The sequence below is a fragment of the Eubalaena glacialis genome, chromosome 10, assembly GCF_028564815.1.
Source record: "Eubalaena glacialis isolate mEubGla1 chromosome 10, mEubGla1.1.hap2.+ XY, whole genome shotgun sequence".
Lineage (NCBI taxonomy): Eukaryota > Metazoa > Chordata > Mammalia > Artiodactyla > Balaenidae > Eubalaena > Eubalaena glacialis.
Window position 1 is genome coordinate 54794589 of NC_083725.1, and position 26359 is coordinate 54820947.

At 36.5% G+C, this 26359-nt stretch overlaps 1 protein-coding gene across 5 annotated transcripts in view; it reads left to right on the forward strand.

Annotated features, from left to right (window-relative positions):
* The first annotated feature begins 1244 nt into the window (after nt 1-1244).
* GRM5 (glutamate metabotropic receptor 5) overlaps nt 1245-26359 on the forward strand; it is a 534341-nt gene continuing 509226 nt past the window's right edge. For all 5 annotated transcript variants that reach the window (XM_061202741.1, XM_061202744.1, XM_061202745.1 and 2 more), the window contains exon 1: nt 1245-1905. In XM_061202741.1, the coding sequence (XP_061058724.1) occupies nt 1245-1905 (661 nt within the window). The remainder of the gene's footprint in view (nt 1906-26359) is intronic.

Consider the following 26359-nt stretch of genomic DNA (forward strand, 5'->3'; position numbering starts at 1 on the left):
CAATTTTATTACAAGACTCTGTAATTACTTTGAAGACTCTGGAGAACTGAGTGTGTTGCCAGAGAATTTTCTGTCCTCACCACCTAGCCACAGAAGGCCCTTGGAAATTTAATAACAGAAAAAAATCATGTCTTGAATATATATAGCCATTTTCAATATAGAAAACATTTGCATAGTTGGTATCTTATATTGATTCCCATAAGGGCAGCCTAGCACATATGATCCCCATTTTTCAGATGACAAAATTCTGGTGATGAGAGGTTAAACAATTTAGTAATAGTTCTTTGTAGCAGAACTGGAATTTGAACCTGAATATTCTTTTCCGCAAAAATTGGTACCATTGCACTATGCCTTTGTATTTGGAGGCATTTTACTTTGTAATGTTCCAACCCTCTTCTATCCTATGGTTCATTTAACGTGAAAATACTGATCTGGCCTCATTTGCCTTTGGTCTATATTGTATGGAAACTAAGCTTAATACTTGTTGGGAAGATTATTCAACTTGCTTTACATTGCATTTGAAGATGGGGTATGTAGGCTTTTTTTTAAAGTAACTTTATTTTTTAATTGCATAATCAGTACATGCTTAATGCTGAAAATTTGGAAGGACACAAAGAGCATTTCTAAAACAAACAAACAAAAATACCGTCATTATTATTGGGATCACCAATGTCTAATATTTTGGGTTTTTTTAAAGATTTTTGTTCATGGCATACTTCTTTTAGGTGCTTTCCCTCACCTTCGTTTCAGAGTATAGTTGGGCCTCCCACACATGAGATTTGGTTTTGTGTACTCCAGATGAACAAATGAAAAAAATATTAACCTAAGCCAGGTAGGATCGAGAAGCTGTATCAGCTGCTTTTATCAAATCACAGAATCACAAAGGAGACAGGCAAAGAAGAGTCAGAAAGATTTTTGGATTCTTTTTTTCAAGTTACCTACATCAGAAAGACCTCTCTTTCTCTATTAGCATAGACTGTTCGAGCTTCCCAAACCGGTTGCACTTACGTTGTTAAATCCCCGTTCTATTTTTTTTCCCCCAGGTTTTGAAGATCATGATCACATGGATGCATCTAACTAAATGGTCCCAGGGGACATGGTGGTCCTTTAGAGAGCACATCTAAATCACTGGCTGATTTTTTGGCTTGCCGCTCACCCTAGGACATCACTGGAGTCTATCTCTCAGAACTCTCCTAAATTTTCCCCACCATGCTGTCTTTATTAGCTTGAACTCCTTTCCTAAAATGGTCCTTCTGTTGATCCTGTCAGTTCTGCTTTTGAAAGAAGATGTCCGTGGGAGCGCACAGTCCAGTGAGAGGAGGGTGGTGGCTCACATGCCTGGTGACATCATTATCGGGGCTCTCTTTTCTGTCCACCACCAGCCCACTGTGGACAAAGTTCATGAGCGGAAGTGTGGGGCGGTTCGTGAACAGTATGGCATTCAGAGGGTGGAGGCCATGCTGCACACCCTGGAAAGGATCAACTCAGACCCCACGCTCTTGCCCAACATCACCCTGGGCTGCGAGATCAGGGACTCCTGCTGGCATTCGGCCGTGGCCCTAGAGCAGAGCATTGAGTTTATAAGGGACTCCCTCATTTCTTCAGAAGAAGAAGAAGGCTTGGTGCGCTGTGTGGACGGCTCTTCCTCTTCCTTCCGCTCCAAGAAGCCCATAGTAGGGGTCATCGGGCCTGGCTCCAGTTCTGTGGCCATTCAGGTCCAGAACTTGCTCCAGCTTTTCAACATACCTCAAATTGCTTACTCGGCAACAAGCATGGATCTGAGTGACAAAACTCTGTTCAAGTACTTCATGAGGGTCGTGCCTTCAGATGCCCAGCAGGCACGGGCCATGGTGGACATAGTGAAGAGGTACAACTGGACCTATGTGTCAGCGGTGCACACAGAAGGTAAGTTTTCTTTACATCGAGTATGTCTTGTGCACCTGATAGCTTCCCAGTTAAACTTTCAAGTTTTGGAGGGCTAAAATTGTCCTAATTATTTAAGATCTTTTGAGTGGCTCAGTTATACTAGTTATATAAGAAGGGACGGGATGGCAGATGTCTAGAGCAACATAGATATAAGCTAATATGAGTGATTATGTGACCATCAGTTGGCAAAATGGATACTTTTTTTTGGTTTACGTATTACATTATTTGTACATCTTCTATAACGATGATAGGGATTTTTAAGATTTCTAGATCTTCTTTGAACTCCTTACATTTTAATACTGTCAGGTTGCTCTGAGTACCTGAGAGTTTCTGATAGTTAAAGGGAGGTACATATAAATACACATAAGGCCTGAAGGCAGCCAGTTCTGGCCCAGGTATGTTGTAATAGAAAATTACCAAACAGTTTAGTCTTACAACTATTTTTTCAGTAGAGTGTATAGTTAAATCTGAAATGGAAATGTGTATGAATTAGTTCTATCCTTGTATAGGACATTCTCAGGAAGTATAAGTTTTAATAATTCAACATTAGTTTGCTTTGAAATTTATTGCTTCTTTATGTGGAAATCATAGTGAGGAAGGAAAATATGACTGAGGTTCTATACCAGATAATAATAGTATTAGCCCTTATTATTGTTGATGGTGCTTTTCAAATGCGTCTGTATACATTATTTGTTAGTTCTCAACCAATGCTGTTTGGGATAGGTTTGATTTGACCTACAGAGGTTAAGATACCCAAATTGTGAGGCTTACTCATTATGTAGCACTCTTTCTAGGACAGCATACTGCCTATGCTAAACACTACAGTATACCAAAGAAGGTACACAAGACGTTGTATAGCTCATTAGATCATTGTTAGGATTAGTTGAGATTTTTACTTTATTTTTTAAATTTATTTATTTTTTTCTGTTTTTTAAATTTTTTTATTTCTTAAAATAAAATCAAATAATAATATATTCATATCATTTAATCTCTTGTGTAAGTATATTTCATCCAATATAGCCAATATGGACACATTGATACATTATACAAAGTCATTTCAGTTGGATCAATTGACCTGAGAATAACGTTGAAAGTTAATTATAGCTATCAACTACTGAGGCACTATGAAAAGGGTTTTTTCATATATATATTCTATAAAGATATTTATTGATAGTACTCAAACAAACCTATGAGATAGATTACATTTTGATCCCCACTTTACAAATGAGGGAACTGAAGCATAGAAAATGTAAGCCACATGCCTAATGTCAAGAATTAAGTGAAAGAGCTGAGATTCGAATGTTCGTGAGGTTCAAATCTCAGTTGAGATTTTTAAATTCTGCAATAACTCTGTCAGTGTGTTCCAAACAATCTAATCTTGTAAATGTGGGATTGAGTTATTGGGAAATTAATGAAATGACCAGAGTAAGACTACTTCAGAGATTGGGAGCCTGTCACCAATTAGACATAGCAAACTTTTCATTATCAAGTGACATAACATGGATTTCACTGTATGGCTACTCTTAACAATATTCAGAGCTGCACAAACATAAAAGGGCCTTCTATACTGGATTGAGACTTCTATGCCTCTGGAAATTTTCATACATAAGTTTATAGTTTACATACAAAGATGTTGATATATAGAGATTTTGATCAATGGATAGGTCATTGGACTGGGAGACCATTGATTTTTTTTCCTAATGCTGAGATTTTTCATATAAAACCACTATTTCATTTGATTCTCACAACAAGCAGTGATCTAGATAATCCAGATATTTTATTCCTTTTTTAAAATACGGATGTTTTAAGAGTTTATATAGTTCATCCAATAACTACCTGATAGCAACTTCAGAGGCAGGAGGAGGGCTCATAGCTACTAACTGCTAATTCAGTGCCCTATTATAATTCAGCAGAATCCAATAGAATCACACCCAGAGGATATATATTTATGCAGCACATATTTATTAAGTCAAAATATACAAAAGGCCCTCTAATAGTCCTGTGAAGGACAGCCCTATGTTTTATACATTACCACCCTCAATGGGCATGCAGTCTGGCAAAGGAGATGGAGCATGCACTAATACTTCCATAACCATAATTCAAGATGACACGGGGTTACAAATGTTTCAAAAGTAAATTGAAGGAGAAAAAAATCACATCCTGCTCTATGGTGATGGAAGCCATAGTGGAAGTCTTAGAGAAGGAAATGAATTTGACAGTGGAATTTTAATAGGAAGAATACTGACAACTGGTGAAAATTAAGAAGGCATGGGTTTCCAGTAAAGGGCATGAGGAAATATGAGAAGGTGAGAAAGTAAAAAAATATGTTTGCAAGAGACCAAGGATGAAGCTATGTTTGGTTTACCTCAGATCAGTCATAAATTTCATTAGGAACTTCCATCTAGCTTCAGAAGAGTAGGCCTTGGTCAGTCTGTAGGAGATGCTAATCCAAGATTGTGTTCAAAGAGAAACTCATCATCATGACCTTTGACTCTTACTAATTTAATCTGTTTTTTTTCAACCTAATTATATTCCTGTACTGAGTGATACAATAAAATAAATTATAATGCATCCATAAGGTATATTATTAGGTAGCTATTAAAATGAATGAGACACTCTATATAGGTAATGAGATCATAATGATCTCCAAGATCATTTTAAGTGAAAAAAGCAAAGCACAGTTCTATGTAAATGGTATGTTATTTGTATAAAATGGAGTTTGTAAAAATCATTTGATTGAATATTCATAGAATTGTTCTCAGAGAAGAGCAAAACTGGTAACAGTTGCTCCTCCTGGAGTTAAGGAATAGGGTAGAATGGAAGAGACTAAGGAGTTAAGGAATAGGGTAGAATGGAAGAGACTTTCTTTTATATAGTTTCTACATGCAAACATTTGAAGTTGTGTATTACAAGCATAGACTACCTATTGCAACATAATAATTAAAAGAAAATATTCTATTTGTGGGCAAAAAAAAGTCAATAAAAACTTGATTGCCAAATTCAGACAAATTTAATTATTTTTTCAAAAATAGGCCAATAGAAATTTTGTTGACAAATTTGGGCAAAATATTTGGAAGATACCACCAGAATTTAGGAGAGAACAAACTTTGAATACAAACATTGAAGACTGGAAGAAATGCTTTTTGGTTTATTGTTTTATGTGGTTTAATCAAGAGGTATTTATATTGCTTGCATCCTCAGCAAGTAAGTGGCTAGTGAGGTTACATGGTATTATGTCTTAAAATTTATCGGCGTAGGAGCAGTGGAGTAGGAAGTTTTACAAGGTAAAATTTACCTCCAGGATCAGAAAAGTGCTTGAGTAACAAGATACAGTTCTGCTGGGTACTGTGGAAGTCCCCAAGGTGATGCCTGGGTTTCTGTTGTCTGGCCCTTCAGGAAGCCCCTGCGGGATTTCGCATGAAATGACAATACCAGTTCTTACTTGAGCCTCTTTCTGTGGCTGGATTGGGACAGTTCTCTTTAGCCCTAGATCACCCTACCTCAGTATCTCAACCTTATGCCCATGTCTGTATAATTACCTTTTTTCACTCAGTTGATATTCTTCTTTCTTGAAGAGTATGGAAATTTCCAAATGCTTTCACACGGGCATTGAGGTCTATAAAAAGACATTGTCTTATTTTCAAAAAAGCTCTTTGTTCCCCCCACGTTGCCCATTTACTTTATACCTAAACGTGCAGTACTTTGTCTCTCAGTCCTCTTGGCAGCGAACACAAGACGTTCCTTTGAGAATGTGTGTGGCATCACAGAATTTCAGAGGAGGGCACAAGCACAAGCAGCCTTGGGTTTCAGCTTCAAGGTTAATCTCCTCCACTTGCATTTCCTTGGTTTATGTTTTTCCGTAGGCTACAGGACTATATATTTACGGTGGCTTGTTATATTATGCACACATATTGTGTAGGCCTTCAAGGCAAGGAGATTAAATGTATGAAAACAAGAAAAGAAAAAAAATACAAACCACTCTAGCTCTGCAACTGTGAAAGGAGCGTGCAGTAACTGAGAAGAAAAAATTGTGTTCTTTGTAAAGGAGACAGTCCAGTTGCCACTGTCTCTGCTCTAAGAAAATTTAAGCGGTCCTTTGCCTCCATACATTGGGAAACCTTGGTTCATGTGCCCATGATAGTACAGAGTCTATGGTGCTTGCCTGTTTAGGGGTGTGGCAGATCCATTGCTTTGGCTCTGATGATTTCCATTGATGACCCCTTTGCTTTGTAACTTAATAGTTCCCTTCTACTCTCATGCAGCACTAGCCATGTGACTGCTTTGGTCAATAGAATTCGGTGGAAATGAAGACTTTTTTCCTAGTCTGTCTGTCTTAGAACCCTGTCATCACCTCGTGAAGGATGAGTGCTGCCAGGTTTTCCAGATGAGGCCGTCTTAGACCACTTGACTTCAACTATGTGAGAACACCCAGTGAAGAGCCACACAGTTGCCTACCTGACCCACAGTCAATTCCAATCATATAATAGATCCTAACTGAAACTATAAACATTACCTACCTAACCATAAATTCATGTGCAATAATAAATACCTTCAAGATAGAGTCCAGTGTAAGCATTTTCATCCCAATGACTTTAAACTTGAGCCCCCCCCCTCCCAAATAGGATACTACGACAATGTTTAAAACTTCAAAATCAAAACAAAATAAATGTATTAGCATGCATTAATATTTTTGAGATTTCAATGGAATAATTGCTGTGGGCAAGAAAGAACATTTAAAATGCTTCACCCATACTTCTGGTTCAAAGCTAGAGGTTTGATAATTTCCTTAAAGTTTGGATGCTTTAAGTAGTCAGACACTTGCATATATTCCATTATTACATGCTTCCCCTTGATATAGCTCAGTTTCATTGAGAAAAGTAATTACAAATCGGCACAAACCATATATACTGTACTTTATGGATGACTTACAGGATTTTCACACTTCACAGTTTTTGCTGACTTTAGTTGAAACTCCACTGTACTTGCCCAGGGCCTGTCAGAGTGCCTAGCACATAATAGGTGCTCAAAGACTATTTGGTGAATGAATGTATTTGTGTTAAAGTGGTATCCAGCTCACACTTAATGAATGTATAGCATGTGGATAAATGGCAGTCACTTGTAATTTTTCACAGTTTTGCTTCTTTATAAAAATGAGGTGCCAGAATGCCTCCCTTGATTAATTGTAAAATGCTATTCACACCCAACTCCCTTTTTTGTTTGCACTGATTCTTGAATTTGTTACTTCCACCTAATGAGAAAGGAATGCTAATTTTTTCTAGCCAAACAAACATCTCAGTGATGCTCTGGGGGAAAAATGTACCAGTAAGTGGTACTGGTAATGTGACATCATTAAAACATTGTCTAACTTTCAGGTTATGGTACGTTTTTTCCATCAATTATTTAAAAAGTTGGTAACAATCAAGCTTTGGTTGAAAGACCTTGAATGTGATTCATAGTCTATGTGTTTAGTTTACCTTCTACAAAGTGGGAACACACTTTTTCCATCACACCTTTTCTACTAACTGTGATTATATCAAGACAACAATTTAGTTTGGAAAGATGAGAAACGTCAGTATGGGCCCTACTGAGTACTTTTTTAAGGGGATTTCATTTTGTTTCTTCAGGGGTTGAATAGTGTTGAGAGTTGAGATGACTTTTCGGATGGTCATGATGATAATTCAGACACAAAAACTACTGTTAGCTCTCTAGAATGTTAACACTGTGTTAACACTGTGAGGTGTCTTAGGTAAGCATTTAATAACCCCTTTCTCTTACATTTGAGGAAACAGTGTGGACAAGTAATTTGGCCTTGCTTGTACATGATTGTTAACAAAGTTGGGTCTCACAACTCAAGATTCCTGTCCAAAATTTTGCTTCCACATTCAGTGAAAGAATTGCCTCTCTTAGGAGGGAGGTAGTGAGTTGAATTCTTGGTAACTCCTGTGCACAAGCCTGGAATACATAACCACGTGGAGGGGATGTGGAAAAATGAACTTAAACCTCAGTTGGGAGATGAGGGAGTTGGATTATTTGTCCTTTTGGTAACTCCCTTTCTTGACAACCAAATGTTGTTTAATTGAGATTCTATTATTCTGTGTGTTAAAACATGGTCATTTATACTATATGTCATTAATTTTCTACTTGATTCATTTATCCCATAACACAGTCTGATAAACTTAACCATTTTTTAAGTTAGAGAATAGGTATGGAAAGAGAAAGTGATTTTTTTCGCATAATACTGTAGCTACTTAGTGACAGAGCAAAAACTGAACCCAAGGCTAACTCTTTTTAATTAAGTCCAAACTCCCTCCCTGTATACTGGGGTAGTTGTGGCTTCAAGGAAAAGTAGAACGCACATCTACTGATTCTCTTCCCTCCATAGGAAATAAGAAGACACTATTCGTTTCCCTTCTGAGAAAATCTTTTGAGCATATTTCATGTGTCTTTTTATCTGGCTTTGAAAGCAACACCATTCCTTGTTCCCATGGAAGGATTTAATTACAGTAAAAAGAAAATAAATTAAGGAGGAGGCATGTGGCAACAAGTTAACCTCATAGAAGACCTTTTTGTGAGCCCGATGATAAGTACAGACTGTAGGTTGTTTCTATTCTCATCTCCACTGCAGACGCCACAATCCGTCCTTCAGATGCCAATTATGGGAGGAAGCCGTATGGTATGAAGTTTTTAAGAGCAGGGAGACATATTGTTAAATGCTGTAGCCTTATGTATAAAAAACTTCTTTGGAATTCATCAGAACTAGGAGTTATAAAATCTCATCTTGGCACATTTGCAAATACTCCAGAAAGACTTCTCAATTTAAGCAAATGTTGAATTGAGGGTACTTTTTGGCAAGAGATGTGATAGATATGTTCATCTTTGGGGACTTTAAAACCAGAGATCGTGCCCCAGTGATGCATTTTATGCATCATTTTTCACACATACACAAAGGATTTTTTAAAAAGAGAGAATATCTAGTCAGTGTTGTTTCAAAAAGTACATCACAACCCATGAATTAATTGTGAAACCAATTTAGTGGCCTGAGACCAGCAGTTAGTATACAGTAGAATAAAATAGGATAGAGTAGAATATAAATATCAGTATATTACATGATAGTAAGAGTAGATATTGCTCTGTAAATTTTTATTTTAGTTGCATATAGCCATATGTGTACTATGGTTACCATTTACAGTGTTTTTCTTACTATGTCTTACAGCTTAAAAAAAAGCTTAAAAGCAACTTACTCTACTTTTCTCTTTAACATTGTTAATTTTTTTATTGCTAGAGAAATGCAAGTCACATACAAAGGTTAATTCTTCTGTGACAATGTCATTTGGTTTGTCTCTCCTAGATGGGTGGATCTTAAGCCTTATTTTTAAGAACAAGCAAGAATTCTAAAGTATCCATGGTGGGAAATGGTAGAGACTTTGAGCAAAATAAAAATAATGCATATATGGTTAATGATAAATGGCATAAGCATCAATATGGGACAGTGTCGAGGACACTAGTACAGGAGGTTGAAGGCAAGTTCCCAGTCCTAGTTTTTATCAGGGATCAAGACAAGCATAGGAACATTTTATTTTTTGAGTATCCCAATCCAGTATGTTAAGAAATAAATGCCAAAAGGTATTATATAATTTTGGTGTTAAAAGTTTATATATAACACATTAACACATCTAACCCCCTCCAACACATGCATACACATAAACACATAAAATACAATGTGATGTAGTTACACTATTTATAAGGTGATTCCTTGGTTATATAGAATAAGTCATGATACACCATGTGATGTGGTGTGTTATAAAGCACAAGTTTAAACATATAAAGTGACAGTCTTATTTCAGTTTTCTGAGTTTCCAATGATTATATGTCTTTTGATTTGATAATATAGTCAAGTCTAAATTTAAGGTCTCTTTAGAACGTGAAGATCAGGCCAAATGCCATTAGTAAAATAAAGTGAGGTAAGACGTGAGACAGCGCTTTTAGAAGTAAAAGTTGTTTCATGAAATAGGCAAGCTACAGTGGAGTCATGACCTTAAATTCAGTTTGTTGCAAAGACATTGATATCTCAGGAATTTAGTTTCTTAACCCTTTGGAATCACTTTAAGTAGTAGTATGAACACAGGCAGGTTTGAATGAAAATCCTGATTAATATTCTTGCTAGTTGGAGGGACTTTGCACAAGTAAGTTAATTTAATTTCATCATTATTAAACTGAGATAATAATACCTGCCCCATAAGACCGTTGTGAAAAGTAAATACAAAGCAGTTATTGTTAAGTTTGGCACAAAACAAAGTGTTCAATAAGTACCTTGTAAATTAGACTGCCAAGGACTTGCCTTGCCTTCTCTTGGACATGAAGAAAAACTCATCAATAATGTTTCAGTTTGGCTTTGCTTAGTTAAAATTGATTATTGAATGAAATGGAAAATTAGCCAGCAAAGTGACCAGTAAATGTAGTGAGTTTTAGATTCTTCCCAATTTTCCTTTTGGAAATTGAGTCTGTAATCATATATTACAACATAGGATGCTTGGTGCTTTGGAACAATTATAACTAGATCCCAACACCTCTCCTCCAACTGCTGAGATGCATTATGGTGTAGTACAATGAGCAAGGTCTCGAAAGTCCCAGAGCTGCTAGACTGTTAACACCATAATCTTCAGTGTGTGTGGGGAGGGGATGGGGGTATGGAAACAGGAGGTTGAAGATGGAAAATTAATGCTGTACTTTAAGCACTTCTGAATTGTCACTTTTATAAAAAGCATGAATATCTTTTGTAGTAAAAAAAAAATTTTGCACAATGGTTATATAACTTCTTTGTAAATTTCAAATTGGACATGCTCCAGCCCCATCACTAGTCAGTGACTGCAACTTTGTTAATGAAAGCTAAGTTGTAGCACATTGAGGCATGCCATAGGCTTGAGTTTAAAGACAAAAGGATATAATATGGACCTTGGAAATAAAACAGACTATATTTAAGAGCTATACTAGTTTGAAAACAAAACTGATGCTCTCTTACACATCATTATAGCTCAGATATAACAATGACAGTAATAGTAACTTATTCATCAATTATTTAATGTGTTATCAGAAATTATCTGTTTTTTATAATCTATGAAGTGGTATCAAGATATAGATGTTTATGCTATCATTAGTATATTATTATTAATATTATCTGAAAGTCAGCCCTACCCATAGCTACAATGAAAAGTAGATAGACTATAAATAGAGTAAAAAGGGTATGTCTTTGTTCCTTTTCTCAAGGACTCTAAAAACAGAAGTATTTGTGTCTTTGACAATTTCTTCATAAACCTTCTTCATATTTCTTTGGTTATATAACTTCTTTTCCAAAGTTCTATGTCTGCTTTTCACCAGATGTGGGTTAGGATTTCAAGCCTTGATTCTCCTTTATGAGAGTAGAGGGCCATTTATTATTAAGGAAAACTGTATTATTGTGTTGTCATATGGTGGCTTTTTATCCCTTAGAGAAGCTGGAGAAATATATAAGTAAGACATATTGAAGTATCGTGTTAGTTTAATTTCAATTTCATGGAATTTGAAAAAATTTAAATTAAAAATGAAGCTGATAATATGTTTTATTGAAGTAAATTGAGAAAAGAGAGAAAAACTATATCAAGACACTGAAAAAAATTAAACAAGCTATCTGGCTATATTATTTGTAATCAAATTTAATTTGATTGTTTTCAGTTCCCAAGTTAGTACACTCATCCCTTATTACATGAGCATAATTAATTCTCACTTTTTGTTCAGAGTGAGAATATAAACAATAATTAATTTTCCTTACATTTAATGTTAAAACTTTAGGTTTTATTAAAAAATATATGCTGAAGAATCAAGCTGGCAATATTAATTACATAAATTTATATTTATATATAATTGATAACAGTAAACTGTTTTGATAACTAATAAAGTGAGAAAATTCCAAATTATTTGGCAGTTTGGAAGTACTTTCATTTGCTGAATTGCATGAAATTATAAAAATAATTGAAAACTGGTAGCAAAATTGTTGATGATTTGAGAGAAAATTTTACACAAAGTATATTATAAATTTTTGACAAAGTGCAGTATGTTTCAATACAACTATGTAGTATATAAAAGCATGCCTAATAGAGCTTGAGGTCCATGTGATGCTACAACAAGTGAATTAATTTACTCATTAGTTTAAACATATCTATTGGGAATATGTTATATGCCAGACTCTGTTGTACACACTATGAAAAAAGTAAGATGGAAGCACTTGTCAGCACATGGCTTTTCTCAGATGCATACCAAGCCCTGGTCTCATACTAATATAAAATGTACCTTTATAGAAAGAATAGGGTTATGTGTAAGCAGGAACCCATAAAGTGACACCTGTATGGCAAGGGATGAGTGTATTAAGCAACTAGATTGTAAGAAAGAAGTCTTTATTAAGTGTAATTTGGAAAATTATAGAGAGTTTAAAGATTTTTTTCTCAAAACAATCTCCACTTCCCAGTCCTTACCAAATAATACAAGTGAGATTGTGCTCCTAGAAGCAGGACGTTTACATGACCAGGGTGACTAGGGATGGATATCTCTGTTGGAAGAAAAAAAAATAAGAAAAAGAAACAAGCAGTGTGTCATCCTTTTGTTTAACACAATATGATTTTATAATTGCCTTGTGCTTAATATTCTGGAATTGAGGGGAGCCATGTGAAGCATCACAGGTGACCTAGTTATGCTTTTGTTTATACTGTTTAATGCCCTCTGGTCTAGTATGAAGTTTTTGTTCCATTCAAGATAGGAAGCCTGATTTAGGTGCCAATAAAATATATTTTTTATGAAAAGGAAAGATTTTAATCTTCCTCACTAATGGATATAGCAGGCAACCTCAAACAATAAATTATAAAATACATTGTCACTAGTAATTAAGACATTCTCTGGCTTGTTTAACAAAATTGAGATAATTTCTTTTTTTGAATTTTAGACTTCTGAAAATTACCTAATTATTTCTGTGGGACCCTAGGAAAACTTGAACACTTTTTGTCCCTTTTAATCATACTACATTTTTCTTGGTACAAACTTAACATTCTTTGATTGAAATTATTCATAATCTCAAACCTATCTCTGATTTTGATGTTACTTGGTATCTGCTTTCTTGAAATTCTCAAACCTCTCCCTCTTCTCTGAGTCTTTTCTGAGTCTTAAACTCTTCTAAAATGTTTCAAGTTCTTTTGAGTAATCAGTAGAATTAATGATTGTACTGAATTGGTTTCACTTACTTGAAAAACACCTTCCTTGAAGGAGGCTGTGTTACTTTATGACTATAGGGAATAGTGATTTGGGTTTACTTGTCAGGAAATTTCTCTCCTAGCCTCGAAGTCTATTATGTGCCTTTGTTTTACCTTCACTCTGTCAGAAGAGGCAAATTATTGCATCTGATTAGAAGGTTTAAAGAGGCTGAGGAGAGTGTAACACTTGTTCCATCAGTAGAAAGAAAGAATATCATTTAGAAACATGAAGAAGAAAAACAAGCTCTCAAGTTTTTAATATACAATAAAGTGCCCATGAGTGTACTTTCAGAAATTGTACAAATTTCTGATGAAAGGCAGCTGAAATAAGACTTACCCATTCCGGAAGAAGAGCAGAAACTCATGCTGAAGTGACTGAATTTGAATATGGAAAACTTGACTTTTGATCCAGGTAGCGCATCGAAGAATTGGTTTTGAGATCAGTGGAAAGAGCATTCATCTTGGAATTATTCCAGAGACCATATTTGACTTCCCACTTTGGGATGACCTTGGGCGGTTCATTGAACCTTTCTGAATACACGGATCCTCATTTGCAAGATGTCAGAAGGCTATATCTGCACCTTCTGTACTCATGTTTTGTTATGATGGTCAATTGAATAATCAGTTAATGCACTTTGTAAATCTAAAGCTGCCTGATATATTAATTAATTAAATATTAAATGAACACTCACCGTGTGCCAAGATCTATATGCTTGGACTATGCTTTTACAAAATATTGAGTACAGTACTGTGAAAATTAGATGCTAATCAAAGAGTTCATTAATGATATTTTCACCACGATAAAAACAGTAACAATAACTGTAACAATAACAGTTCAAAAAATCTTGGCTGTTGTTATTTTGCGTTCTTTTTTCAACATCAGTTTTTGAAAAGAGAAACTCAGGTTTTAGAAATTTAAGTAACTCGTCTAAGGTCTCAGAGCTCCTGGTGCCAGGACACCAATTGGAAAGTAAGCTTAATATTCAGAGAATTTTTATTTTAAAGACACTCAGTTTTACAAGCAGCTGTCTTTTCATTATAATTGAAAGCTTTATTTATTTACTGCTTTTATCATTGAGTTTAAGGGCGTAGACTCTGTGGTTAAAGGGACCAAAATTTGAGCAAGTTACTTAACCTCTGTAAATCTCAGCTTCATCAATTGTTCAATGATTGCCGATATTGATGGTGACGATGTTGATAGAGAACAGTTGCAGGGCGTTCACCAGGTGTCCAGGCACTTTTCTGAGTACTTGTACGTACATGGATTCATTTAATACATCAATCTTATGAGGTAGTACCATTATTATCTCAGTTTTATAGATGAGGAAACTGAGTCACAGAAAATGAGAATAATGGTTGACCTACATCAACTTTCTATTGTGCAAATTATATGAGCCTTTTAAAATATATAAAACACTTATTTATGGTGTGTAGTTCATAGTAGGCAGTCAATAAATATCATCTGTTAATACTAATTTGGTAATTATAATTATTATTATTTTTGGCCTAGTGATGGGTTCAAATGTAACTCCTTGGGTTACATTTGCACTGTGAAGTAGTCCCATCCTATCATTCTGGTGTCTAAACCTAAATGATACTAAGTGAAAATAAAGAGGGCACAAATGATATATTTAAAAACATACATTATTTCCAAATACAAAAGTAATACATAGATATTATTTAACATTTGGAAAAGAAAAAAATAATTTTAAAGATCATTAATAATGCAACAGAAATAAAACATTTTGATTTCTTTTTATCTTATGCACAATGTTAATAACTAGTTATAACCAATTTTAAAACTAGTTATACAAAATTTTGTTTTTTTTTTAAAATTAATTAATTAATTTATTTATTTTTGGCTGTGTTGGGTCTTCGTTTCTGTGCGAGGGCTTTCTCTAGTTGCGGCGAGCGGGGGCCGCTCTTCATCGTGGTGCGCGGGCCTCTCACTATCGCGGCCTCTCTTGTTGCGGAGCACAGGCTCCAGACGCGCAGGCTCAGTAGTTGTGGCTCACGGGCCCAGTTGCTCCGCGGCATGTGGGATCTTCCCAGACCAGGGCTCGAACCCGTGTCCCCTGCATTGGCAGGCAGATTCTCAACCACTGCGCCACCAGGGAAGCCCCAAAATTTTGTATTTTTTGTTCACATTTTTAAACTTAACATTGTACAGAGAACATTTTCCCGTATTTTCCATGTCCTTTATGAACATTATTAACCATGGCTATCTAATATCCTTTTTTCCACAGATTACAGATTTGGGGGCCCTTAGACTGTTTTTATTTTTTACAATTATAAAAAGCATATAAATGAACATTTTATGTGGTGTTTACATTTGTGTTTAAAAAAATTTTCTTAGCTAAATTAACAACTATAAAGACCACAAGTAAGAAGGAAGATTAAATTCCTGTATTAACTTGAAAGAGTATGAACAATTTTTTTTTTTTATTTAATTATTTATTTTTGGCTGTGTTGGGTCTTCGTTTCTGTGCACGGGCTTCCTCTAGTTGCGGCGAGCGGGGACCACTCTTCATCGCGGTGCGCGGGCCTCTCACTATCGCGGCCTCTCTTGTAGTGGAGCACAGGCTCCAGATGCGCAGGCTCAGTAGTTGTGGCTCACGGGCCCTGTTGCTCCGCGGCATGTGGGATCTTCCCAGACCAGGGCTCGAACCCGTGTCCCCTGCATTGGCAGGCAGATTCTCAACCACTGCGCCACCAGGGAAGCCCTGAACAATTTTTAAGGTTCAATATTTATGACTCTTTATATGTATAATACAGCAAGAGTATAAATTTTTTAAATAAATAATTGCTGGCTTAAAAGTTCAGGTAATATAAGTATATTTAACTCACCACTAGCTTGCTTAGGAAGCAAAACATTGCGTTTCTCCCTGCCCATGTATAACCCTATCAAAGTTGCATTCAAAATAAAGTTTTAGGTACTGTAAAATAAATTTTGAAGATTTAAGTATATAAAGTGTTCATGCACCAAGTATGAGGTTGTTATTAAACTATCATAGAGACCTTACCTCTACGGTAAGTCATCCTTTAATCTTCCTTCATAAGTCCCACTCTTAACCGTACACATACATATTATTAAAACTCCTAGAAGAAAACATAGGCAAAACACTCTTTGAAATAAATTATAGCAATTTTTTTTGGTTCTGTCTCCTACGGCAAAAGATATAAAAGCAAAAATAAACAAATGGGACCTAATTAAAGTTAAAGGCTTTTGCACAGCAAAGGAAACTATTTACAAAATGAAAAGACAACCTACTGAATGAGAGAAAATATTTGCAAATGATATGATCGGTAAGGGATTAATATTCAAACTATATAAACAGCTCATACAACTCAATATCAAATAGACAAACAACCGGATTACAAAAATGGGCAGAAGACTTGAATAAACATTTTTCCAAAGAAGACATTCAGGTGGCCAACAGGCTCCTAAAAGTTGCTCAACATTGCTAATCGTCAGAAAAATGTGAATTGAAACCACAACTAGATATCACCTCACACCTGCCAGAGTGCTATCATCAAAACGAACACAAATAATAAATGTTGGTGGGGATATGGAGAAAAGGGAACCCTTGTACGTTGTTGGTGGAAATGTAAACTGGTGCAGCCACTGGAAAAAAGTATGGAGATTCCTCAAAAAACTAAAAGTAGACTACCATAAGATCCAGCAATTCCACTCCTGGGTATGTATGCAAAGAAAAGGAAAACAGTAATTGAGAAAGATACATGCACCCCAATGTTCATAGCAGCATTATTTACAATAGCCAAGATATGGAAGCAGCCTAAGTGTCTATCAACAGATGAATGGCTAAAGAAGATGTGATATATGTATACTCACACACACACAGGGATATTATTCAGCCATAAAGAAGAATGGAATTCTGCCATTTGCAACAACATGGCTGAACCTAGAGAGTATTATGCTCATTGAAATAAGTCAGATAGGGAAAGATAAATACTGTATGTTATCACTTATATGTGGAAACTAAAAAATAAATGATTGTAAATAACAAAACAGAAACAGACCCACAGATATAGAGAACAAACTAGTGGTTACCAGTGGGGAGAGGAAAGGGGAATGGGCAAGACAGAGTATGGGATTGAGAGATACAAACTAATATATATATATATTAGTGCTATATATATATATATATATATACACACACACGTCCTTGTTGCACATATATATATGCACAGGGAAATACAACCATTGTTTTGTAATAACTCTAAATGGAGTATAATCTATAGAAATATTGAATTACTGTGTTTACACCTGAAAAAAAAATCTTTGTAAAATTAGAACTTGGATTCATCTTCAGAAAAAGGAATCCCAAACCTCACTCATCTATAAGGCATATTTATTATTGAAAAAGCAGTTTGCATATCTGCATATAATATTCTAAATAAGAACCATCTGCTCATAAGAAAGCTAAGACAAGGCATAGCTCGCATGAAACAAAATATCCCTTTATTAAAAAATGCATGAAAAATTGAATGTTACCTGTGATCAAATGGTATCAGACTCTTAGGAATAAATCACTAATTATTAAGGAAGCCTAAGTTTTCTATTAACTTTCCCACTTATTAGGGGTGGGTTAATATATCTAACTTTCTTATATGTCACTAATTCTTTCCACATTGTTTCCTCTTGTATTTTATTATTGCTCAAAAAATACTCTACTGACAGAATAATCCAAAAATGTTTTAGTAGTACTTTTTTTAAAAAAATTAAGTAATTTATTTTTTATTTTTGGCTGCGTTGGGTCTTCGTTGCTGCACACGGGCTTCCTCTAGTTGTGGTGAGCGGGGGCTACTCTTCATTGCAGCGTGCGGGCTTCTCATTGCGGTGGCTTCTCTTGTTGCCGAGCATGGGCTCTAGGCGTGCGGGCTTCAGTAGTTGCAACACGCGGGCTCAGTAGTTGTGGCTCATGGGCTCTAGAGTGCAGGCTCAGTAGTTGTGGCACACGGGCTTAGTTGCTCCTTGGTATGTGGGATCTTCTCGGACCAGCGCTCGAACCCATGTCCCCTGCATTGGCAGGCGGATTCTTAACCACTGCGCCACCAGGGAAGTCCTTTAGTAGTGCTTTTACCAAATAATTTTTAGCTCTCTTTTCCTCATTAACTTCTTAGATTTATTCCTGTTATAAATTGTATAATGTTTTGATCAGAAAAAACTCCATTAGAGATGTACAAGGGCCCTTTTTTCTCTCTAACACCTGACATTATGTTGCATGTTTATTTAATGCCACTAAATACTTTGGTCATTGATATATAAGCTAAAAAGTATGGTAGTTCAATTCTGGTATTTGAATTGTTAAAAATTCTATTGGAGTCAGGTGTTACATAGATGTTAATTGTAATTAATGAGAGTGGAATCTTCTTTCAGTAAAGGATGACAAACTTCTTTGATGTCTTTCATTGCATTTGTCATAGTTCTGAGTATATGATGTTGAATGAATACTTGTTGAGTTTCATTTATTCAAAGTTGAATTTAATCACCATATAGTCGAATAAATATGCTAAATAATATAGAAATTTTTTCCTTTTAGGACCTAACTTGGCAACTAATTTATGAAAGCCTGGTCTGTATTGCAACCTCAGGGTTTTTGGTTTCTTACCAGTATGAAAATCTCAAACTTTGTCATAAGCTAATTTTATCTAATAAACCAACTGTTCTTGGCTTTCTTTGTTGCAGTAGCTTGTTGGGCACTCTTAACTCGGTTACTAATTGCTACTAGGCTTTGAGATAGTTGAGTGGCCAGAGGTGGTATAGAACAATTAAGTATTTCCAGGCATGGCTAGTGAGCAATCATCCATTATGAAAGAGAAAGTGAAGGATGAGGAGTGAGAGTAAGCTGGTCCCTGCCCCTTGAAGGAGTATGATGAAGCCCTTTTCCTTTTATCCATTGTACAATCACTTGACCATTCTTTACTTCAAGACTTCTACTTTGTCCTGTGGGTTACTTGCAACATATGGCTTCAGTAGTATATGAAATATTGTAAGAATACTTATGACATTTAACTAGTCATAAAAACTGATTTGCCCAGATGACCGTGCATGCTACCTTGTGGATTTCTTTTTTTCTTAAATTGTATTTGATTCACAGGGAAAAAAAGAATGATTATTCTACTGTATTCTTCTTCCTTTCTTCCAACAGGGACTGAGAATATGACAAATAATAATGGATCACACATTGAATGACAATCATGTGTATAGTCTTTCTTGTGTATGATCTCATTTGATATTCCTATTGACTTGTAATGCACATACAATGATTGTCATTTTAAGGAGCCAAGGAAACTAAAGTATAGAGAAAACAAATAATTTTATAAGGTTACAGTATCGCTGAGGCAAAATTTCATTTTTAGGCATTTCTGATTCCCAAGACTCTTTTCATTACATCATGCTATATTTAGTGTTCCAAATTAAAAAGCTACAGAAGTATAAAGTATATCTATGAAACCCTGACCCTCCAATTCCACTCACAGAGGTAACTACGATTGACTGTTTTGTGAGTAATTTTCCAGCTTTTCTTTATAACTTTTCAAAATCAATTTCTTTTTCTCCTTCTCTCTTTTTCTCTATACTTTGTTAAGTAATATTTTTAACAAAAATTCAACTCTGTTTACCTTCTTTTGTAGCTTAATTTTTAAAGCAACAACAATATATTATGGAGACATTTTCAAATCATTAGATGCATCTTTTAAGTGTAAACCACTTCCAGGTCATCGTCCAGGCACTATTGCATTGCTCCTTTGTAATTTTTTTTAAAAATTTTATTCATTTATTTATTTATGGCTGTGTTGGGTCTTCGTTTCTGTGCGAGGGCTTTCTCTAGTTGCGGCAAGTGGGGGCCACTCTTCATCGCGGTGCGCGGGCCTCTCACTATCGCGGCCTCTCTTGTTGCGGAGCACAGGCTCCAGACGCGCAGGCTCAGTAGTTGTGGCTCACGGGCCTAGTCGCTCTGCGGCATGTGGGATCTTCCCAGAGCAGGGCTCGAACCCGTGTCCCCTGCATTGGCAGGCAGATTCTCAACCACTGCGCCACCAAGGAAGCCCGCTCCTTTTTAATTTTATTGATTACATTCTTTATGTCTGTATTACCTGTCTCATATTTTCACTTTTTTTTTCTTGGTTTTTTTGTTTGTTTGTTTTTTAACATCTTTATTGGAGTACAATTGCTTTACAATGGTGTGTTAGTTTCTGCTTTATAACAAAGTGAATCAACTATACATATACATATACATATATCCCCATATCCCCTCCCTCTTGCGTCTCCCGCCCACCCTCCCTATCCCACCCCTCTAGGTGGTCACAAAGCACCGAGCTGATCTCTCTGTGCTATGCGGCTGCTTCCCACTAGCTAGCTATTTTACATTTGGTAGTGTATATACGTCAATGCCACTCTCTCACTTCGTCCCAACTTACCCTTCCCCCTCCCCGTGTCCTCAAGTCCATATATATGGAATCTAAAAAAAAGAAAGGTCATATTTTCACTTTTGATGAAATCCTTAGCATTTTACCTACACTTTCCTTTCCACGATGTTTCTTGTTGCCATCCTCAGCAACTTCTAAACGTATGTTTGTGTCCACCTCAGGTACTGAGCTCACAATTCATCTTTGGCCAACAAAGTATTATCACTTGAGCAGACTACATTTTTTCCCTGGCAGTCAGGGACACAAACAGAGGTTTACCCTTCAGAACGGGAAAGCATTGTTCATGTTCCTTTTTCCCATAGCCCGCTACTCTACACATCCTCACATCCGAAGATGCAGAAGGATAAATGGAAGCCTATATAACATAAATAAGACTTTCTAGATATATTCTCACTATACTTGAATTTCAGCTTTCAGTGACTCCTGCCAATGTCTTATAGATTTCTGGCTAACGAAAGACATCAAGAGGAGAGAAATTAATCTTTCTTGGTGGAGGATTTGCCTAATCATGGTGTAGAATTGATTTGATTACTTGTCATTTGAAATAGTCATCCATAGAACAGCTAGTTCTGGTTATTTAGGGGCTACTATAAAGCAGGGCTGGGCCAAGGTGTAGAAGATAATTTATAAGTGAGTGTTAGGGCCCAATATTAGGTTTCAAGGCTTGATTCATAAATTTCAAGCTTATAGATAGCCCAGGCTATTTGATTTGTTCCTTCCAATTATACAAACAACAATTGAAAATATGTCATTAAAAAGCTGAACAAAGTAGAACACATTGTTTTTCCAATATTGTTGGCCATAGTATATTGGAATAGAATAGAAATACTTTGTTATTTTGATTTTGAGATCTTTGAGCTAAAAAAACGATATGGTGATGGGAGTGAACGTGTCTGCTGGTATTTTGTGTTTAGTAAGTTCTATATCAATTGAAAAACAAAATACTCTTATTGGAACAATTAAATCAAATAACTAATTTAATGCTGAAACAGGCTATATCTTTAATTGGTAGAATATCAAAATTATTTGTGATATATGAATTCTGAAATCAGAGACAGACTGGGGGATATTTTAAAGTAGTGATGGTGCTATCAAGGGCCTATTCAGCATACCCCTCCCCCAATATCTCTAGCATGGCAGGACCAGCTGCCTGAGTCTTTATTTGTATAATGTTTCAGTGAGTATCATTGGTTTAAGAGGAAAGACCTTTTGTATGAGAGGGGCAATCTCAAGAGTAAGATGAATATTTTAAAATTTATTAAGGAGTCCACCCTAGGGAAAAAGAGCATCAAGGAACTGATGGAACATATATGGCTGGTCAAGGAAAGACCCTGATGTGTCTGGGACTGGAGTTCCAAACTAGGCTGTGTCACCTTGAGACTAGAGAGTTTCTAATGACCTCATTGGCTCTTGATCCCAATTTAACAGCAATATTCTATTTCTTTAATGTTATGGTAGGTAGTATGAGTCTGGGAAGTAGAAGGAAGAGGGCAGAAGAAGAGTTGATAGGTCCATGTTGTATACAATGGAAAACAGAGAGATATGAAAGGGGTAACATTTTCCCCTAGTAGTGTAGTATGGACCATTCTCCAACTTTATTCCAATATTCTGCATCTACCCACATAATGAAAACATACACACAACACGACCCCACATATCTCTTACATCCCTTTTGTTCATGCCCCATGAGAGAACGGGGGGGATGCAATGACATCAGCCTGGGATACCATACATCACTGTTTGGGAGAAATACCTGGAGACTTTCATGAGAATCACCTGGCAACTTGTCAGAAATACACATTCTTGGGCCCTACCCCAGACTCAGTGAATCAGAAACTTTGGGTACGGGGGCCAGCAATCTGTGTTTTAAGCATTCCAATGCAGGCTAATGTTTGAGAAGTACTGAATTAAGCTTTTGGGAATTTCATTTTAAACATAATTCTTGAGAAGCATTTGCTCCTATATTTTCATTTTTAAATCTTTCCAGACCCAGTTCAAAACTCACTTCTTCCTTCAACCTTCCTGGAACCCCATTACAGGAAGAGCTCTTCTTCCTCTTGATATGCTGAGAGCATTTCATACCACACTAAAAGACCTTATAAGGCACTGTCTTGTATTAGAGTTCTATTTGCACATATTTCATGTCCCTGGCCAGACTAATGAGTGCAATTTTGTCTTACTTACTGTGTTTTTTTTTAACCTTGTATAGCTCCTGGCTTGTGATGGATCATATTAAATAGTTGATGAATGGTGATTATGGAGTCAAGGTTCTGTAATACCAGAATGCTTGAATTTTCAGTTAGCCTGTATAGTGTACATTGAATTCTTTAGGCCATGGAAACCAGCTTTCACAAGTACAGAAAGAAAATTCATGAAGTGAGCTCCTATTGGGAGCCAGGCACAAATTCATTTAAAATTTATACTGAATAACTGCTACAAACCAGGCCTCATGTGACATACTGGGGAAAATTACGATATGGCATCTGCCCTTAAGAAACATACAGCCTATCTTTACTTATAGCTCTCATGTAGCTTTCTCAATACCACTCCATCCATCCATGCCAGGCCACACCCAATCTAACCAAACCCTCAAGACACTATCTATCTACCACCTAACCTTGTTTTCTTTTCTTAAGAACATTTACCATTATCTCAAAATTTCATGTGGTTTTTGTTGTTGTTGTTCTTTTATTTATTGTCTACCCCTCTACCAACTTCATCAGAGTAGGGACTTTGCCCGGTATATTCACAGCTGTATCCCCAATGCCTAAAAGAGGACCTGGTCCATAATAGCCATTCATTAAATATTTTTGAATGGATGAATGGCTTCCAGGGTGAACAACATTGTGAGGAAGACCTCATAACTCCCATCTAGAATTCAAGTTAAATTGTTTCTGATTCAAAAGCTTATATTCCTTACTCGCACCGTCTGTCTCCACATGATTTTTCTGCTTTAGTGTCTGTCTCTCTTTTTTCAAGGGTGCACAGGAATTTGAGCTGTGGTTCTCATTACTGATTGCCTATGCTTGAAAACTCTCTGCTCAAAATGTTAGAGGGTTTTGCAAGGTAGCATTTCTATGAATTAAAGTACTACCTAGGAATGCCATGACCTTGCATAGAATCAGTTCTTCCAATAGTTTTGGTATATCTGCAGTCCCAGCTTGTGGAAGCTTCCTTGAACTGAATGAAGGAAGCAGAAAGATGGGATTCAGGAATCAGCTAGCCAGTGTATTGCCAGTCCAGTGAACTGACAGCAGGAACCTTGGATATGGGGTTGTTTTTAAAGAGGCCTGTGCAGGTGATGGGGTGACCTTCTTGGTGGTGATAATTTTTACCCCTTTTCTGAATAGCTTGCTTTCTGTTCATGATACTGAGAGAAGAAGGCTTATGAAGAACTTCAGGAAGTTTTTTTTTAAATAGGACTTCAAATGTCCATTGAATATCATTCATTTTTGTCCTTTTATAGTATAGGCTTTATTTTTTTTTAATTATTTTTTTTTGGCTGCATTGGATCTTTGTTGCTATGCGCGGGCTTTCTCTAGTTGTGGCGAGCGGGGGCTACTCTTCATTGCAGTACGTGGGCTTCTCATTATGGTGACTTCTCTTGTTGCAGAGGATGGGCTCTAGGCATGTGGGCTTCAGTAGTTGCAGCACGTGGGCCCTAGAGCGCATGGGCTTCAGTAGTTGTGGCGTGCGGGCTCTAGAGTGCAGGCTCAGTAGTTGTAGCGCACGGGCTTAGTTGCTCCTAGGCATGTGGGATCTTCCCGGACCAGGGCTCGAACCGTGTCACCTGCATCGGCAGGCGGATTCTTAACCACTGCGCCACCAGGGAGGTCCCTATAGTATAGGCTTTCAATCTGACCTTTTTCTCCATAGCTTCAAAATATTGAGTATCAGGTTGTTATAATAACAGATTCACTGATTATAAACTGATGGGGTTGTGTAAAGATAACTACGACAGGGAAGTCAGGTGGTGAAATGAGGCAATTCCTTCTTCATGGGACTCTCACAGTGCTTTGGGCAGGGAATAGGCTTAATAGGACGATGTCCTGGATTTGAATCCTAGTTCTGCCACCGTCGGAAAGCCGTTATCCTCACTAAGCCTTAGTTTTTCTGTCAAATGAGATTCATCATGATTATATGGCAGGGATATTTGAGAATTAAGTGAAATAATGATTGTGAAGGCCCTTAGGACCATGCTTGACACATAGTAGTTATGGCATAAAGGTGTGTTGGACTTATTATTTTAACATAGGATAGTATGTAATGAATGAGCTCCCAGGTATAACGGATCAGTAATCCTTCAAACCTAGACTGGGGCCTGGAGCTGGAATTGATGCTATGTGCAGTTCTGTGTCAAGGTCATGTAGACCAAATTACCTTCAGATCCTTAAAAGGGCTACCTACTAGTCTAATTGAATGAGGATCATCATGGCCATACTTTGGTTTGGTTTTACTCCTCTAGATAATTGGATTTTTCTAACCGTTAACATCCGCTAATCTTTCGTAATTCCAAGAGTCTACCGCTAAATTGTGCTCTGGTTTGCATTCTCAATATGAACCTCTATTATTTTTCTCCACTCACAGGAAAGGTGAAGGCTTAGCTTAAGAATGTTTTTTACAAGTGAGCATGCTGCACAATTTCTATGGTGGTAAAAAGAATGGAATAAATATATTATTATTAATAAAGTTGGGTCTTTGCTTAAAATATGTTTTGGTGCTAAAAACATGGGACTGGGACTCCAAACACCTGGGTTCTGCCACTTGCCATCTGGTAGGATCTGAGACTTGCACTACTTTGCTATAAAATAAGTCCAGTAATGCTTACTCCACAAGGTTATTATGTAGGTTAAATTAAATAAGATAATGCATATTCATCACCTTGAAAGTGAGAAATTAACAACTTAATGCTTTTGCTTACCTCCTTCCACAAACCATGGATAGCTGCACACCACCCTCTCTATGCACAGATTTTGCACTGATGAGATTATGAGGCACGTCCTAAGGATGCTGCAGCTGCAGCCCATAAAACAGAGCTCTGTGTCTGTGTGAAGAAAATTGTAATAAGAGGGGCTTCCAGAGTCACTTCACTTCTTTCAGGCAATGCACCATCTTCCATTAAATCATACGAATAGTTAAACCAAAGGTCACCAATTCATCACTCTATTTTATGGCAGAAAAATTTCTGCAGATTCCAGCATCAGATAATTCTCCCACTTGGAAATTTGGGAAGTATCGGGGAATGTTTTTAAGATGGCATTTTCCTCTGTACTAAGCCCATATACCATATAGCAATGGTAGAAGAGAGTAACTTTACAGTGGGAAAACCTGACAAACACTACTTCAGCCAGGTGATCAAGTTTAACATAAAAAGTCATAAATCGTATTGATAATATGTTCCCTTGATATGTTGCAATGAGAATGGCAATTTCTTCTGTGGTCTTCCAGAAACACATAACCCCAGTCTAATCATGAGAGAAACAGTAGAAGAATCTCAATTGAAAGGCATTCTACAAAATACCTGATTAGTACCCCTCAAAAATGCCAAGGTAATAAAAAAAAGAAAAATCTGAGAATCAATCAGTCATGAGGAGCCTAAGAAGACATAGCAACTAAACATAATGTGGTATCCTGGGTGGGATCCTAGAAAACAAAAAGGAAACTAGGTAAAAACTAAGGAAATCTGAGTAAAGTATGGACTTTGGTTA